This window comes from Alosa sapidissima, chromosome 2, assembly GCF_018492685.1.
Source record: "Alosa sapidissima isolate fAloSap1 chromosome 2, fAloSap1.pri, whole genome shotgun sequence".
Taxonomy (NCBI): Eukaryota; Metazoa; Chordata; class Actinopteri; order Clupeiformes; family Clupeidae; genus Alosa; species Alosa sapidissima.
Genome location: NC_055958.1, coordinates 22,034,556 through 22,051,184, shown reverse-complemented (window position 1 = coordinate 22,051,184; position 16,629 = coordinate 22,034,556). Strand labels below are relative to the sequence as shown.

The window sequence follows — 16,629 nt, the reverse complement described above, 5'->3', positions numbered from 1 at the left end:
TAACTGTAGGCCTGTTTAAATACAGTTAGCCTACTCATAGCCTATTTTGTATTTGAAGTAGGCTACATAATCCGGCCTATAGGCTATGGATTTGCATATTTCAGGCGCAAGCGACTGTCTGCTGATAGAATAAAGTTGGAGGCAAGCCTACTGTAAGCAAAGGGACTTAGTATTCTCTCTACATTCTCTCCAGATCATTCAGATTCCTCAAACCTCTCTTGTGCATTCTCCTCTTTAGCTCACCTCACTGGTTTTCTATGGAGTTAGGATCTGAGATGACCATGGCAAAAGCTTTATTTTGAACAAAACTTTAACCCCTGGCTATAGCAATAAAACTGACTAGGCCTACATTACCCATGAGCCTGTTGTTAACTTTCTACACGGAAGTCACATCATATCCACTGTAATGTCGATTACTGAGAAAACAACATAGCTTCCTCTTGTGTAGATCTCGAAAAAACATTATTTTTGTAATCCCAGTGTAAATGATTTTTTTTCGGTTTGTACACTTGTACAATAGTGTAATCGGATGGATTTCAGGTAGCCTAAACTTATATGAATAGCCTACTAAAGAAAGCCGGTGGTGGCAGCTGAGTTGTCTAAAACGTTCCTAATCCTTATTCATTAAATTATGATAAACATTTTTCACACGTGCGGTTAGTATAGGCTTATTAAACCGAGACATAGCCTAATCAAATTCTTCGGGGTTGTAAAAATAATGTTTGAAGTAGAAAGGGATTGCAATCATGACAACGATGTTGCCACCGAAGAGTTCGTCGGGATGGCTAACTTCTCTGCTAATGGAAACAATCAGGTGAGAATATTTCCACTAGCCTATTAACTAACAGTGTTAATCCACTTTTGAATTTAATAAGTCTATCTGTCCGTGCGCAGGCATCTAGTTGGCCCTGGGAGTTAGCCTACATATTTCAAAAGTATTATGCTGACCAATCTTCATATTATCTATAGCTTAGTTTTTCTCTAGGAGACAGATTGCTCGTTCATGAAAAGAATTCATCTGACTGGTGGTGGGCAGAGTTGGGAGGGCGTTTTGGATATGTTCCTTCCAGTTACTTGCAGCTGCAAGAGTCTGACCAGGACGACTCTTGGCAAGATGAGGAATACTTTGAAAGCTATGGAACATTGGTGAGTAGCCTACTGTAAACCACTTAAAAAAGGGTATTAATGTGCGCTTTTCAACATTGAATCTATTAGTCTACACATTATCCTGTTGCTGTTACAGAGACTGCATCTGGAGATGTTGTCTGACAAGCCGCGTACCGAGACATATAGACAAGTCATCCTTAGTAACCGGGCTACGCTAAAGGATAAAGTAGTCCTGGATCTGGGATGTGGCACAGGAATCATCAGCCTTTTTTGCGCTTCTCTAGCTGAGCCTGCTGCGGTAATATTAACAACGAATTTAATCTGTCATTACCAAATTGTCAGAATACTGGCCCTGGGCAAGAACTCCATCTTGTGGTCAAACGCAAAAACATGTTCTGTTGTACACTAAATGAAATGATACAGTAACAGTAAAAGCATACAAGCAGTAATTTTACAGAATACAATGAAAGAAACTAAGTAAAATGAAAGAAACTAAGTAAAATTTTGGACTAAAAAAGCAACAAAATAAAATGTCTGGCTTCAAGTAGCACAGCTATCTGCCTTTTCTGTCACAGGTTTATGCAGTGGAGGCAAGCACCATGGCAGAATACACAGAGAGACTGGTGAAGGCCAATGGATGCGAAGGATTAGTGACTGTTCTCCGAGGCCGTGTGGAGGAACTCTCACTCCCAGAAAAAGTGGATGTATTGGTGTCTGAGTGGATGGGAAACTGTCTCTTGGTATCAGTTCAACTTCAACATGTTTTCGTTCTACTCACAAGTTGATGACTTGTATTAGGCTACTATATCAGGTGACCCTAATCATGACACAGATACTAAATGTGGATCACAGACTCCTCCCATTTTAAATACATTAGCAGTCAAACATGACCCAAACCTTTGCTTCTCTTCTGTTGAGTGCAATACTGTAAATTGGATCAGTAACCGTGCTGTGTTTTGTACAGTTTGAGTTCATGGTAGAGTCTGTGCTGCATGCTCGGGACCGTTGGCTAAAGGAGGGAGGAATTATGTGGCCATCGCTAGCTTCCATCACCATGGTACCCTGTGAGGCCTTCAATGACTTCAGTGAGAAAGTGGAATTCTGGGAAAAGCCCTACGGCCTGGACTTCAGCTGCCTTCAGTAAGACCTCGTGCAGTGATTTGTATTGCCCCTGTTCTTTTCCATGTTGGCAAGTCAGTTATAAAGCTGCTGCTTGTTGATAAACATACATTTCCGATGAACAGCATGCATCATGTCCCCCGTGCATTACCTTGACGAATATGCATGAGCTTGACTAATATGTGCATATGATCCACAGACCGGTAGCTAAAAAAGAGTTCTTCTCCAAGCCAAAGTTCAGCCATCAGATCCGACCAGAAGACTGCCTTTGTACACCAAGTGATGTCATAACTCTCGACATGCACACACTTCAAGTGGGTGACTTGGAGGTATGTTTGGTGTGTCTTTGAGCAAATCATTCTTTGAAAAGGGTTACATTTTGAAATAGTATTTCTGAGCGTGCTCTTATCTTTCCTGCAGAAATTAAAGGGGGAATTCTGCTTCAAAGTAGAGAAAACTGGTGTTTTCCATGGGTTCACAGCCTGGTTTAGTGTAGGGTTCCATGGTCTTGAAAGGGATGGGCCAACTATGATCCTAGACACAGGACCTCACTCTGAGTAAGCAAATTAAGCTCATATTCTTAGATTAAAGACTATTTTGTCTGATGATTAGGCTGCTGGTTAAATGTTCATAAGAAAATCACTAACAGTCCATCTTTCAATATTCCTCTGTCCCCTAAGACCTACGCACTGGAAGCAGACACTATTTATGCTGGACACACCAACTACCGTCCATACTGGGGATTGCATCTCTGGTGCTGTTGTCTTCCAGAGGAATCCCATTTGGAGGCGACATCTGACCATCACTTTTCAGTGGAGCATCAATGGCAATAGCACCGGGCACAGCCAGGCAAGATTCCTTGGGTGTTTCGTAATAACTTGCTTGATTTTCTTTCACAGCACACAATTCATTCAGGCAAAATGTAGTTATTATACATGACATGCTTGTTCATTGTGATATTACATGTTTATGATATGATTACTACATCATATTCCATTTTACCTTTATTTCTGTGTTTAATGGATGCAGCTGAAGACTTTTCCGATGTGGCGATGAACCACACGTAACCAGGCATGGCTGACTGAGCAAGAAAAACAGACCGGAAACTGCTTGGCATTGGATGCTTGTAGAATACCTAATCCTTGCTGCTAGCACAATCAGCTGTTTTCCCAACATTTACTGTTTTATTATTTACATTTTTATTTATTAATTTAGCATTTATTCATTTAACTTTTTTAATTCAAAGTGACTTACATATGTCAATTATATTACAAGGGACTACATTGTCTCCGGAGCAACTTTGGGTTAAAGGAAAATTCCGGTATTTAGCACTTTGAGTCCCTTTTCTGGTTTGTTTTGGATGAACTAGAGTGGTGGACACCGAAATTTTGACGATTGGTCCTGTCTCGACTTTTCTGACTCATTTTGAATCGCCTTTGACTACTTCAAAGTGGCTGCAACAGGCATGCACAAACATGTCCTAAAACAACCCATTCGTTTTCAGAACTGTGCAACTCACCAAGTGGTTAGTGGTGTTCGTTGATGTTCCAAAACAAGTAGCATAGTAAAATACAGTTTCTGTCGTGTTTTATTTGGCATTTTGTAAAATCCCATTGATTTCTGTTGGAAGACTCATTGCGCGTTGATATTACTGCGCCACCGCCTATGCTTCAGGCTCAAATATTGAGTGGAAGTTTTTACGCGGTTGTGAGGTGTCTAAAAAAATAGTTCCACAATAGCAAATAAGACGGCTGGAAATCATACATTGCTAATCAGCGAACACCACTAACCACTCGGTGAGTTGCACAGTTTTGAAAACGAACGTTAAGGGTTGTTTTAGGACATGTTTGTGCATGCCTGTTGCAGCCACTCTGAAGCAGTAAAGGCGATTCAAAACGAGTCAGAAAAGTCGAGACAGGACCAATCGTCAAAATTTCGGTGTCCACCACTCTAGTTCATCTAAAACAAACCAGAAAAGGGACTCAAAGTGCTAAATATCGGAATTTTCCTTTAAGTGCCTTGCTCAAGGGCACAACGGTGGTGGAAGCCAGGAATTGAACCCACAACTTTTCAGGCTACTGCATGCTAGCCCAGCTCTTTTAACCACCACCTGATGATATGATTATATGTAATATGTAATATGATTACATTGTAATACATAATTACATTGTGATACGAAGTGACTGTTGGTAAATGCAAAGTTTTGGTACCAGTATTTTGGTAGAGTATTCTATGTAAAAGAAAACTGTTTTTTAAATAAACAAGTCATTTTGTGACATTTGTACAAATAGTAATTTCAGATTACTTTATTTCTAAAATGTAACATCATTATATATACAGTATATATATATATATACATCTAAACTGGGTTTGAGGCTGCACACTGTGCAGATGCCCAACTAAAAAACCTGTCTATGGGCTGACCACCCTCAAAACATATAGGCCTATAGTCTATAAAATAAATCTTAGCTTTGTTTGGTGGGTGGGCTTAGCCCACTTGCCACTGCCTAGAGCTGGCCCAATGAAGCATGCGTGAAAGGTTTCGTTTTCCTGACACCATAACACCCACTGCCATGGAAAAGAAAACTTAATAACTGGTTCTGTTAACCAAGCATGGCACTGATTGTTCGAAGACAGGTGTCTAACTTTCGTTTCCTTAAATTTCCTTATGCATGCGGGGCGGGGAATAGTTGGCCCATGTAATAAAAGCTACAGGTTTCTTCATTTTTTGCAAACACATGGTGACATGGAGCGCGTATTGATATTCATTCGGAAATCCTGACCGGGTAAGTGCGTGAAATGGCAGGTAGCCTACCTTAGGCCATTAGAATTTTATTTTGTCAAAACAATCTATTTAGTAGGCCTAAACAATTGGAGGCTAATATATATGGCTTAGCTTGTCATCTCGCTTCCAGGATCCAGTCAATTTGCTGTTCAAAGATGTCAAGTGTTCCTAGTAGAAGAACGAAAAAAAGGTGAGTGAAAAAACTCTTGTTCTCGGAAGACATATTGAGTCTTTCAGTGGAGGGAGGTGATATCATCAACAGGTGAGTTAATAACGATAGGCGCAGTTGATAACGGACATGAGGCAGCAGATTAGGTAGGCTATCCTACTGTATGCATGATCTCTGCTGCTTAACCATTTGTGTTTGTCTTTGGACTCTAACTCACCGTCAACCTAGGCGCATGTTCTTACCATGTCATTACCATAGCCTACTAGAATCCATAAGCCAAAATACATAAGGCCTACTTCTCAATTTTTCCTCATCAAACTTAAGAATAGAACTGCTGTGCTTTCACAGGCTAAGGTAACTGTTTTGTGTGGTGTTATTCGATCATTGATAGGCTACAAATGAAAGTCCATAATAAGTCATGCATGAAGGCCTAGGTGAAATCCGTGGCGCACATCCCCATTAAACAATAGCCTAAGGGGGCCCTAGGTTTCAGTGATTATATAAAAGATAAAGGCTCTGACACACCAACCCGACGGCAAGGACCAGAGGGCGAGAACGTTCACTCTCGGAAACGTCCGGTTTCTGAACTGGTTGCAGTTTCTGCTCTGATTCCACGTGAGGGCGCTCGCGAGGAAGTGCTGAATGAATGGAGGTCTATGGAGCTGTAGGCTACCCCTCAAAATCCAATTTTCTCAGGATGTACAGTATTTTTTTGTTTGTCTAGAAATTAGAATGTTGCATTCGGGGGTGGGGGTGGAAGAATATGTTAGAAATTCTACTTATACCAGATATAATCACATAAAAACAAATCCCAGATATTTATAAATATTTTAAATAATTTCACAAGCATTTCTTACGGTGCGGGGTATTCGCTTAGAGCACTTTTAACTAGTCAGCCCAGTAGGCCCTATTATTTGCATCCAGAAAATAGCAAGAGTTTGTCATTTGGCAATATACCTTTATCTGAATGTCATCCTGGATTCTTATGTAAACTATAAATGGCAGTCATTTGAATTTCAAATTAATTTTGTATGTGTGGGCAGGATGTCCTGAGAAAAGAGTTGAACAGTCAGTACTCTGATGATGACATACAGCGCCAGTGCTGTAAATTATAGGCAGTAAGTAAATAGGCTGGCACGCAAATTTCATTTGTGCACTGAAGAAGTCAAAACAACTCTTTTTAGAGCATACTGTACTCCACTTTATGGTGTAGTTACAGTAAAGCAAAGCTGAAGATAAAGGTGGCATATAATGATGCACTTATCACTCATCATCATTTTCCAGTAGGAAAAATGTGGGTGGGGGAAGTGGTTGAGCACGGCTCTCCAATGCTCACATCCACGGCTGAAATACTCTTGAGCAAGGCACCTAACCCCTCACCGAGCGTCACTGTAGCAAGGCAGCTCACTGCTCCGGGGGTAGTGTGTGCTTCACCTCACTGTGTATTCACTAATTCATGGATGGGATAAATGCAGAGATGAGATCAAATTCCTTGTATACGCAAGTATACTGTACTTGGCCTAGTATAAACCTCATTTACATTTACAGTACATTAGAATCCTGCTGAAGTTCCCAACATGGACCAGTGCTAGCTATTTGTTTGTGACTAGTAATGTCCCTATTCATGCAGTGTTAAGGAGTTTTATGTACAGATTCATGTGCCAATTAACTGCGTCAAAGAATACAATTATAATGGCCTTAACCAACCCTGCACTAAGTAACAAGATATACTTCCTATACCTCCTTCTGTGGAAACACTAGAACAAACATTTTACTTACTGTGGACAGCTATTTGAATGTCTGTATGTATTTATGTACTGTATGTGTGTTTGTACAGTATACCCTTTATGCAATATGTTGTGTATGTTTTTATAGTCTGTAAATAAAGTTATGTATACTCTTTTACTAAGGTTATTATTAACATGTGAAATGAAAGACTTGTTTTATATTTGATATCTTGATTTAATTCTGGTACGTAACTGTAATACAGACAACGTTTTGGTTAATCCATTACATGTATCGGATCATCACTTTATCAGATTCTCTGTGCGTCTCCTGGATAACCCAGCAGCTCCTCCTCCGATAATTTCGTTCCGGCGTAATCTCAGAAGCCTCTCAAGTGACCATTTTGCAACATTAGTAACATCTGCTTTACCTACTCCTAGCTCATTCTTGGCACTTGAGGTTAATGACGCTACAGAGACTCTCTGCTCTACACTGGCATCTTGTCTGAATGCAGCATGTCCTCTTTCCTCAAGACCTACTCGTTCTAAACCTGAAAAAGTTGCTAAAATAAGTGCTCAGTTTGATGCTCCTATAAGGAGGGCTTTGCCTTGTGTTAGTATGACCGCATCATTTGACTCTTTCTCTCCTCTTGATGAGGAAGCAGTCTCTCAATTGCTTCAGCGATGTCGTCCAACAACATGCCCATTAGATCCTGTCCCGTCCACTCTTCTACAGTCTATCTCACCCGCTGTTCTACCAGCAGTCACACATGTATTTAATGCTTCACTCAGTTCTGGAATAGTTCCTTATTCTTTTAAACAGGCTAGGGTTACACCTCTGCTAAAGAAAAGTACACTTAATCCAACTGAGGTGAAGAACTACAGACCTGTCTCCCTTCTTCCTTTCTTGTCAAAGGTTTTGGAGAAAGTGGTCTTCAAGCAAGTTTGTGACTTTCTTCATCAGAATAATCTACTAGACCCTATGCAGTCTGGTTTCAAGAGTGGTCATTCTACTGAAACTGCTCTTCTGTCTGTGACTGAAGCATTGAGAGTAGCTAAGTCCTCTGCTCAGTCATCAGTATTAATTCTACTAGATTTATCTGCAGCCTTTGATACTGTTAACCATGACATTCTCCTATCTATACTATCTGAACTGGGAATTTCTGGAAAAGCTCTTGACTGGTTTGAATCTTACCTTAAAGGGCGTTCTTTCAACGTGTCTTGGCAGGGACAGGTATCTAAGTCTCATGACCTCACCACAGGTGTGCCTCAGGGATCAGTATTAGGACCCTTGCTTTTCTCTATTTACACCACTTCCTTAGGTGATACCATTCGCTCCCATGGATTTGACTATCACTGTTATGCAGACGACACTCAACTTTACCTGTCTTTCCCACCTGATGACTCTAGTGTTTCCCACCGGATTTCTGCATGCCTTAAGGATATTTCAGCCTGGATGAAAACGGCACCTTCAGCTTAATCTCTCAAAAACAGAGTTTTTGGTGTTTCCAGCTAAAACAGCTATTCCCCAACAGATTAACATCCAGCTTGACTCAACTTCACTGACCCCAACTAGATCGGCACGAAACTTGGGCGTTGTAATTGATGACCGACTTAACTTCTCTGAGCATATAGCTTCTATTGCAAAATCATGTCGGTTTATGCTTTACAACATTAGGAAGATCAGACCTTATCTGACACAAGATTCCACACAACTTCTTGTTCAGACCATGGTCATCTCTAAGCTGGACCATTGTAATTCACTATTAGCTGGTTTACCCGCTTGTGTAACAAGATCATTACAGCTGATTCAAAATGCTGGAGCACGCCTGGTCTTCAATCAGCCAAAGAGGACACATGTAACTCCTCTCCTAGTTACTCTCCATTGGCTCCCTATAGTAGCCAGAATTAAATTTAAATCTCTCACTTTGGCCTATAGGACACTAACTAGATCTGCTCCTAGTTATTTTAATTCAATAATCAAGCCTTACATCCCCAACCGCCCACTGCGGTCTTCTGGTGAGCGTATGTTGTGTCGACCAGTCATGAAAACTGGGTCTAATTCCAGACTCTTTTCTTCAGTGGTTCCATGTTGGTGGAATGAACTGCCCAGTGCTCTCCGTTCCTGTGGTAGTTTTGGGTCGTTTAAGAGGGGTCTAAAGACATTCCTATTCAACATATACTTAGTTGTTTAAGCGCTTATGTGTTATGGTTTATATAATGTTGTTTTATCTTAATTGGGCTGTTAATTAATTTGACATTATTGTTTATTATTGATATTCTCCTTAATGTAGTCTTAGCATGTCATTGTTTTTATATTATTGATTGAATTGACATTATTGTTTTATTATTGCCTTTCCCCTTTTTACATTGCTTTTTATTAGGCTATTGCTTGAATTGATATTATTGTGTACTACAACTATTCTCCTTACTATATTTGACCTACATTTTAATCTGTTCCCTGTTCAATTTTAAATATTATTATGTTGTTTTGTATTTATGTGTCGCTTTGGACAAAGGCGTCTGCTAAATCCATAACCATAACCATAACCATATTGAAATGGACCTGTCAATAATGTAGTGTACGTAATAGTGATAACCCAGAAATGTTCTTTGCCAAGTGTTTGAAGGAGATGGACATGACAACTGTATCCAGGGTGTCCTGGCCACAAAGCTGCAATTTGTCAATTGACACTGAACATTGTAAAGCAGGGATCACATTGGAAATAATGAATAAAGAAGTTATATCTCGTTCCTAAGTTATACGCACACGTTACGTTCTGAAAGTTGAACCAAGTGCAACATTCAAATTGTTTGCTGCTAGCGTAACACTGCCGCTCCAACTGTTCCGCTGCCGAACCACAGTGAACAATAGGACATCTGCTGCTTGCCGCTGGTCAATGTGCCTGCCTAATTCTTTCAGAATTCCAGACATGGCCCTAACCAACCTTTTTTCTTTCAGAAATGCATTTGGCGCAACATCTCCACCTTTTATAGACTACTTGAAAGATATCCTCAGGAGATATCCAGATGGAGGACAGATATTAAAGGTATGGTCTGAATTGTTTTATATGTGATTGCAGAACTGGTGGTGATCGTCTAATCTGTAACGCATTTATCTGCCTGGTCTTTGAACAGGAGCTGATACAAAACGCTGATGATGCCGGAGCCTCTGAGGTGGTATTCATTCATGATGAGAGGACCTATAAGAAGGACAGCCTGTTGAGTGAAGACCTTGGACAGTATCAAGGTAGCATTGCTCATACTTTTAAACATTTTAAGATGGACTCCAGCAGTTAATAACACCCCTAAATCTCTTATTTGTTCCTCAGAATTATTAGCTTGACGTTGTCATACTCAAATTCTAGTCAGAATATGAATCTGATATTGGGAGGTAATTATGGGGTGTGTTGCAACCGATACAGGGGGGGAAATGCCCCACCACCAATCAGAGCAACGGAATAGCTTACCGTGAGCTGTAGGAAGAACACACGGACCATTCTTTTCCACAAATGCCTACAATGTTTTCTGGTCTTTTTAAAAAGTTATTATGCTGTCAATATCTTGTACAACACCCAATAGCGAAATCTAACACAATGAAATATGTAGCAGGGTAGGCTATTCGGAAAAACGGATATTTCCCCTCCTTCGTTTTTAAAAATAATTCCGTTCACACCGATGCTACAAACACGCTATAAACAGGGTGTCGCAAACCCCTCGAGCAAACAGGTGGCGAATCAGAGATTTCAAACAAATGAGGGAACAACATGTCACAATGCAAACACACTGTTTTCCCTTGATGAAAGTGAAACCGGAGTTTTCACACATATCCACTTTGGCCGAAGTTTTCAAAACCTCATTGAAATAATATGCATTTTTCCATATGAGGTCTTAGAAGCCATCTGTTTAGCTTCTATCCACAGCATTTTTGTTGCAAACAAAATCAACCTAAGCGTGCTCAGATGATGAGGCACCGTTGCTCACCTGTCCATCATTGTACAAAGCCTAATTTGATTGGTCAGCTCTGGTTCGGGGATAGTTGATCCACAATGGAACAAGTCCAGACCAAACTTCCCAACTTCAAATGTTGTGGGCGGGGCTAAGTTCGGCTGGCATCCAGGCTACCTAGAATTCCAGAATAGTTTTTTTCATGAAAAAAAAAAACCTTCATGGCATTAAAATGGCTTAAATATAACTTTACACCTTCTTCCTCATTTTGGGCATTGGGATCTATCTGGCCCCGCGCCTTTTTCCACACACTGTACACCTGATACTGGCTGCTGTAGCTGACAGATTAGCTAGATTGTTTGCATCATTATGAATAACTAGTGCAGTGCTTGCTCAAAACATGCTATTTCTGTAGAAAAAGCCATAGCCCAAATACATACCCGCAGGTATAGTAGGCCTGCTTTAAAAATAGGATGATAGGGAAAAACATAAATTAATATTATATTAACCTCCTGAGACCCTGCGTCCTCGTATGAGGACATAACATTTAGGCTTTTCAGGACTTCTTTCTACTTCAATATTCTGAATAAATTTCTGTTGCCCTCATATCCTGACAGTTATTTGTACCAGTTAGTGGTAATAAAAGCACATTACTCTTTATTGGGAAAAAACAAGATGGCGTCGATATTAACCTACAGTACATGTTTTATCAACGGGCACAACTGTCGTCATGGTAGAGTACGTTGTAATTTATGTGCTTGAAACTTGTTTATTTATGTTTACTAACATTTCTAGTATGATATGGCATACATTTTTCACATTTATTTTTTATTGTAACACATCAGGAAGCTTTTATCTTTTATGTCCTCATTTGAGAACATCGGGACTTAAAATTTGTACTTCAAGATTACTTCCACATATTACACCTATGGTGCTAGTTCTAAAATTTAGCAGTTTTCAATACACACATGCACACACTCATATATTTTGCATTGTTTTTTTGCATTTTGCACTGTTTTCACACAGTTTTGTCAACTAAACTGTTAAAATTGATTTTTTGAATTATATGTTCCAATGAATATGCACTCGTTTTACTAAATCATGCGCTCATTTTACTGCGTTGTGCACTCATTCTAATATATAGTGTGCTCATTTTACTAAATTGTCCACTCTATTTAGTAAATAGGTCACTCATTTTACTAAAATGTGAGATCATTTGACAAAAATAGCTAACTTTACTAAATCATGGTCTTATTTTACTAGATTGTGCACTGAATTTAGCTAAATTACACATATTTTAGTAAAATGAGAGCACATTATCTTTATATACACACAAAATATCTTGCAATGACACCTCCGGGGTGCCATACTATCACACACACACACACACACACACACACAGATTTTGCATTATTTTTGCACAACTTTGAATTTAGTGTTTAATTTCATTGTTTATGTTTTTGTTACTTTAAAAAAAAATCACTTGAAATACATGTGTGCACTCTCTCTCACATGTAGCCTACGCTCACGCACACAAACACACACACACACACACACACACACACACACACACACACACACACACTTTGTACTTTTGTTTTACTCTGTTGAACTCTGTTCTATTCTGATGAAATAAAAAGAGTTACACTTTGTTACACAATGGCGATTTAGTTGTGTTTTATGGTAAAATAGACCCAATGTCCTCAAATGAGGACATCACTTTTCTCAAAAACTACTTGATGTACAGAGGTGAAATTTATTTTGTATACTCATGAAGCCCTAATGAACCAAAATAACTGAAAGAAATAAAAAATGCATTCAAATGTATACCCCGGGTCTCAGGAGGTTAAATTATATTACAACCCTTTAAAACAGACAAGTTGGGACATTGTGTAAAATATGAATAAAAACAGAATGTAATAATCTGCAAATCTCTTAAACTCATAGAGACTGGCTGGGCCACTTCAAAGAGACTAAACCCAGGGATGACCAGAGCACTCAGAGAACGTTTTAACTTTTTTCCTCTGAGGAAGACGCAGTGCGTCGAAACGTCAGTCGATTGTGCACCACAATAAAAAAGTTAAAAAGTTCTCTGAGTGCTCCGGTCATCCCTGGGTTTAGTCTCTTTGAAGTGGCCCAGCCAGTCTCTCTGACCCTTTGGTCCTGGACTGTGAGTACCGAAAAGGCTTGAGCGCAAGTGACACCCGTCTCTTAAACTCATATTTAATTGCAAAAAGGACACAGACAACATATCAAATGTTGAAAATGACAAATTTGACTATTTCATGGAAAATATATGTTAATTTCGAATTTGATACCAGCAACATGTTTCAGAAAAAGTTGGGACGGGGTAACAAAATGCTGGAAAAGTTGTGTAATGATAAAGAAAACAAAAGGAAGAATGTTTCACAACTAATTAGGGTAGGTGGCAACACAATTAGGTATGAAAAATAGCATCCCAGAGAGGTAGGGTCTCTTAGAAGTAAAGATGTAGGGGTATTCATCACTCTGCGTAAACTTGTGCGCACAAATGATGAAACAATGTCATTTTAATGCTTCTTAAAAATTGTGGGGTATTTGGGGGGTTAATCATCTACAGGACATAATATTATTAAAACATTCAGAGAATCCAGAGAAATCTTTGCAAACAAGGGATAGAGCTGAAAAACACATTGGATGGCCGTGGTCTTTTGGACCTCAGATGGCACTGCATCAACACCAGACCTGTTTCCAGACCTGTCATTGTATGGGCTTAGGAAAACCTCTGATAACCATTGTCTATGTGCACAGTTTGATACTCAATTCAAAAACTGCAGCCAAAATTGTAACAGCTAAAATTGTATTGAGACATGATACAGAAAATACCACCCTCTTACTGTATCTAGGCCTGAGCTTGTTTAAAATGGACAGAGGTAACGTGGAAAAAGGTCCTGTGGTTATACCAATCAAAGTTTGCCATCCCTTTTGGAAATCATGGTCTCATCTGGGCTAAAGAGGAGAGGGCCTATCCAAGTATCCAACCTATCCAACTTGTTTTAGTGCTCAGTTCCAAACCCAACATCTATGATGGTGTAGAGGAGCATTAGTGCCTACAGCATGGGCATCTTGCACATTTGGCAAAGCACAATCAATGTTGAATGATGTATACAGGTTTTGAGCAACATACAGTATACTGCCATCCAGGCGATGTCTTTTCCAGGGACTACCTTGAATATTTCAGGAAAACAATGGCAAAATGAATTCTGCACATATTTAAATAGTATTTCTCCTTAGAGGAAGAGCCCAGGTGCTAAGATGGGCTGTCTGCAGTCCAGATTTGTCAAATTAGATGCATAATGGAATGAAAAACATGACTAAGAATACCCCATACAGTTGAGCAACTGAAATCCTATATCGGGGAGTAATGGGACTACATTTCATTCTCAAAACTGTAGCAAATGGTCTCCTCAGTTCATAAACATTTACAGAATTTTTCAAAATTAACATATATTTTCCATGAAATAGTCTAAATTTTCATTTTCAACATTTGATATGTTGTCTATGTCCTTTTTGCTGCTAAATATGGGTTTACGAGACTTGTACATTATCACATTCTGTTTTTATTTACATTTTACACAACGTCCCAACTTTTTCTGTTTTGGAGTTGTATATCATCATAAATGTGCAGTAAGCAGAATTTAAGCATGGCTGCATTTGACATTTTTTTCAGATCAAAGTCACATTGGCCTTATAGTAATCCTTAGCTGCTTAAAAAGGCTATGTTTAGGCTAAACGAATAACTTGATGATAGATAAGACAAATGCTATTTTGTGGAATGATGCATGGTCATAGTAAATCTGCAACAGTAGTTGACCTTAGGTATCTTGAATGGCGCTCTATCAATCTAAGTTATTATTTTTATTATTATTATTATTATTATTATTATTATTATTATTAACAGAGTGCCTCTGGTAAAAGTGACATCACACTCTGCCACTCTGTGTGTGTTGCTGACACGTCGTGCCTTACAACGCCCCTTAGCTGTTACATAATCACTGTAACCTACAGCCTCTCTGGGTTTATTGCTTAAATATAGGCCGATAGCCTACCACAGCCTCTCTGGGTTTATTGCTTAAATATAGGCCGATAGCCTACCACAGCCTTTCTGGGTTTATTAAGGGTTAAATATAGGCCGATAGCCTACCACAGCCTCTCTGGGTTTATTGCTTAAATATAGGCCGATAGCCTACCACAGCCAAGACAACTTTTCATACCACAGATAAGGTTATATTCTGGTTTTGTGCTATTGCAAGGAATTTTGGAATCTTGGAATCAGCCCAAACATTAACTCTGCACGAGGTCTAACCCCATTACCTCACAGACCAGATTCAGCATTTTCATTCATATTCAATATACATGCTTTGATCCTTAATAAGAGAGTGGAATTTATTCGATTTATTATAACATTCTACTCTGGGATAATGCCAAGTAGACACTGCAATTTTGACTCGATTTTAGTCACACAAACTATTGAATTGGGCCAAATTGTGACGTTTGAGCAGGCTCATAACATAATAACCAACACTACTGTCTGATCCGATTGGATTTGTGGTATGTTATACATTTTGGTTGGATGTATTGCAGTGTGAGCAGCTGAACATACATTGTGAGCACAGCAATCATGTTTGATTGAGACGTAGTTACCATGTTGTAGGCGATTTAATGAAAAGGAACAGTGTCTTCCTTTCTAAAGTCCTACATTTCCTATAATACTGACTAATACTACTAAGTTAAAGTGACTCAAATACTGATGTGTCTATGTGCATACTGTATGAGTATGGCTATATGGTACAATCCTGTGTCTAAAATCATGTGTAAGCAAAACAATCAAACTTAGCAAAAACTCAGACATTAGCCAAGTAATGATGAAAATTTGCATAGTTTTGCGTACTTATTTTGCATTATATTGTATTATAGTTGTATATAACTGAACATTAATATCTTGATCAGGTCCTGCCCTCTATGCCTACAACAATGCTGTCTTTACTGAAGAAGACTGGCTAGGCATTCAGGCCACAGGAAGAAGCATCAAGCGAAATGATCCACACAGAGTGGGGAGATTTGGGATTGGATTCAACTCTGTTTATCATATCACAGGTGAGAATTACATGACAATATAACATACCTCATGCATACATTATCTATAAGTCTAATGCCATTAAATCATTATTTCCTATAGATGTGCCATGTATATTCAGTTCCAAATACATTGGGCTGCTGGACCCACAGGAGAAAATATTTGGAGACGGAGAGGGAGGTTTCAGATGGTCTCTGGATAATGATGAAGACAGAAACCTGCTTATAACCTTGAGAGATCAATTTCAACCCCTTCGAGACATTGTAAAACAAGTCAGTGATAAGTATATGGGAGAAAACCATAGAAGAGGATCAGTATTTCAAAGGGACTCTTTTTCGGTTTCCTTTGCGCTGTGAATCCTCAGAGATTTCAGAGAACTTGTATGATTCAGACAAAGTGGTTCAGCTTTTTGACAGTTTCATTGCAGATGCAGACATTAGCCTTCTTTTCTTAAGACACGTGTCTAATGTCTCCCTGATGCACATTGACCCCTGTGGCTCTGTAGCCATAAGACTTAAAGTATCCCTGTCAAGCTTCCCAGCATGTTCAGATTCAGATGACAAAGACACACCTCCAGGGGGGTCCACCATGTTAAAAAACGTTTCTTCTACTTCATCCAGTAATGGTGGAGAAAATACCCAGTGGCTTGTGACATCATACT

General features: G+C 39.2%; 2 protein-coding genes across 3 annotated transcripts; both read left to right on the top strand.

Annotated features, from left to right (window-relative positions):
• Window positions 1–414: 414 nt before the first annotated feature.
• On the top strand, window positions 415–3,708 carry prmt2 (protein arginine methyltransferase 2). 2 transcript variants are annotated; one of them, XM_042084571.1, is made up of 9 exons: window positions 415–814; window positions 970–1,146; window positions 1,244–1,405; window positions 1,683–1,847; window positions 2,072–2,247; window positions 2,426–2,555; window positions 2,647–2,783; window positions 2,907–3,075; window positions 3,256–3,708. In XM_042084571.1, the coding sequence occupies exons 1-9, from the start codon at window positions 719–721 to the stop codon at window positions 3,280–3,282; spliced, it is 1,239 nt and encodes a 412-aa protein (XP_041940505.1). In that variant the 5' UTR covers window positions 415–718; the 3' UTR covers window positions 3,283–3,708. The 2 variants fall into 2 exon arrangements, with proteins under 2 accessions (XP_041940505.1, XP_041940506.1); XM_042084572.1 differs by lacking the exon at window positions 1,244–1,405.
• A 1,227-nt stretch (window positions 3,709–4,935) lies between these two features.
• LOC121700591 (sacsin-like) lies at window positions 4,936–16,443 on the top strand. The gene is made up of 6 exons (XM_042083671.1): window positions 4,936–5,012; window positions 5,142–5,201; window positions 9,867–9,954; window positions 10,043–10,154; window positions 15,842–15,988; window positions 16,071–16,443. Exons 2-6 carry the CDS (start codon window positions 5,167–5,169, stop codon window positions 16,322–16,324), a joined length of 636 nt encoding a protein of 211 aa, XP_041939605.1. The 5' UTR covers window positions 4,936–5,012; window positions 5,142–5,166; the 3' UTR covers window positions 16,325–16,443.
• The last annotated feature ends 186 nt before the right edge of the window (window positions 16,444–16,629 follow it).

Coding starts and splice junctions, on each gene's coding strand:
- LOC121700591 (XM_042083671.1), top strand. CDS start 5,167: ATGTCAAGTGTTCCTAGTAGAAGAACGAAAAAAAG. Junction 5,202..9,866: donor AGTAGAAGAACGAAAAAAAG/GTGAGTGAAAAA, acceptor TTTTTCTTTCAG/AAATGCATTTGGCGCAACAT. Junction 9,955..10,042: donor ATGGAGGACAGATATTAAAG/GTATGGTCTGAA, acceptor GTCTTTGAACAG/GAGCTGATACAAAACGCTGA.
- prmt2 (XM_042084571.1), top strand. CDS start 719: ATGTTTGAAGTAGAAAGGGATTGCAATCATGACAACGATGTTGCCACC. Junction 1,848..2,071: donor GGATGGGAAACTGTCTCTTG/GTATCAGTTCAA, acceptor TGTTTTGTACAG/TTTGAGTTCATGGTAGAGTC. Junction 3,076..3,255: donor ATAGCACCGGGCACAGCCAG/GCAAGATTCCTT, acceptor TAATGGATGCAG/CTGAAGACTTTTCCGATGTG.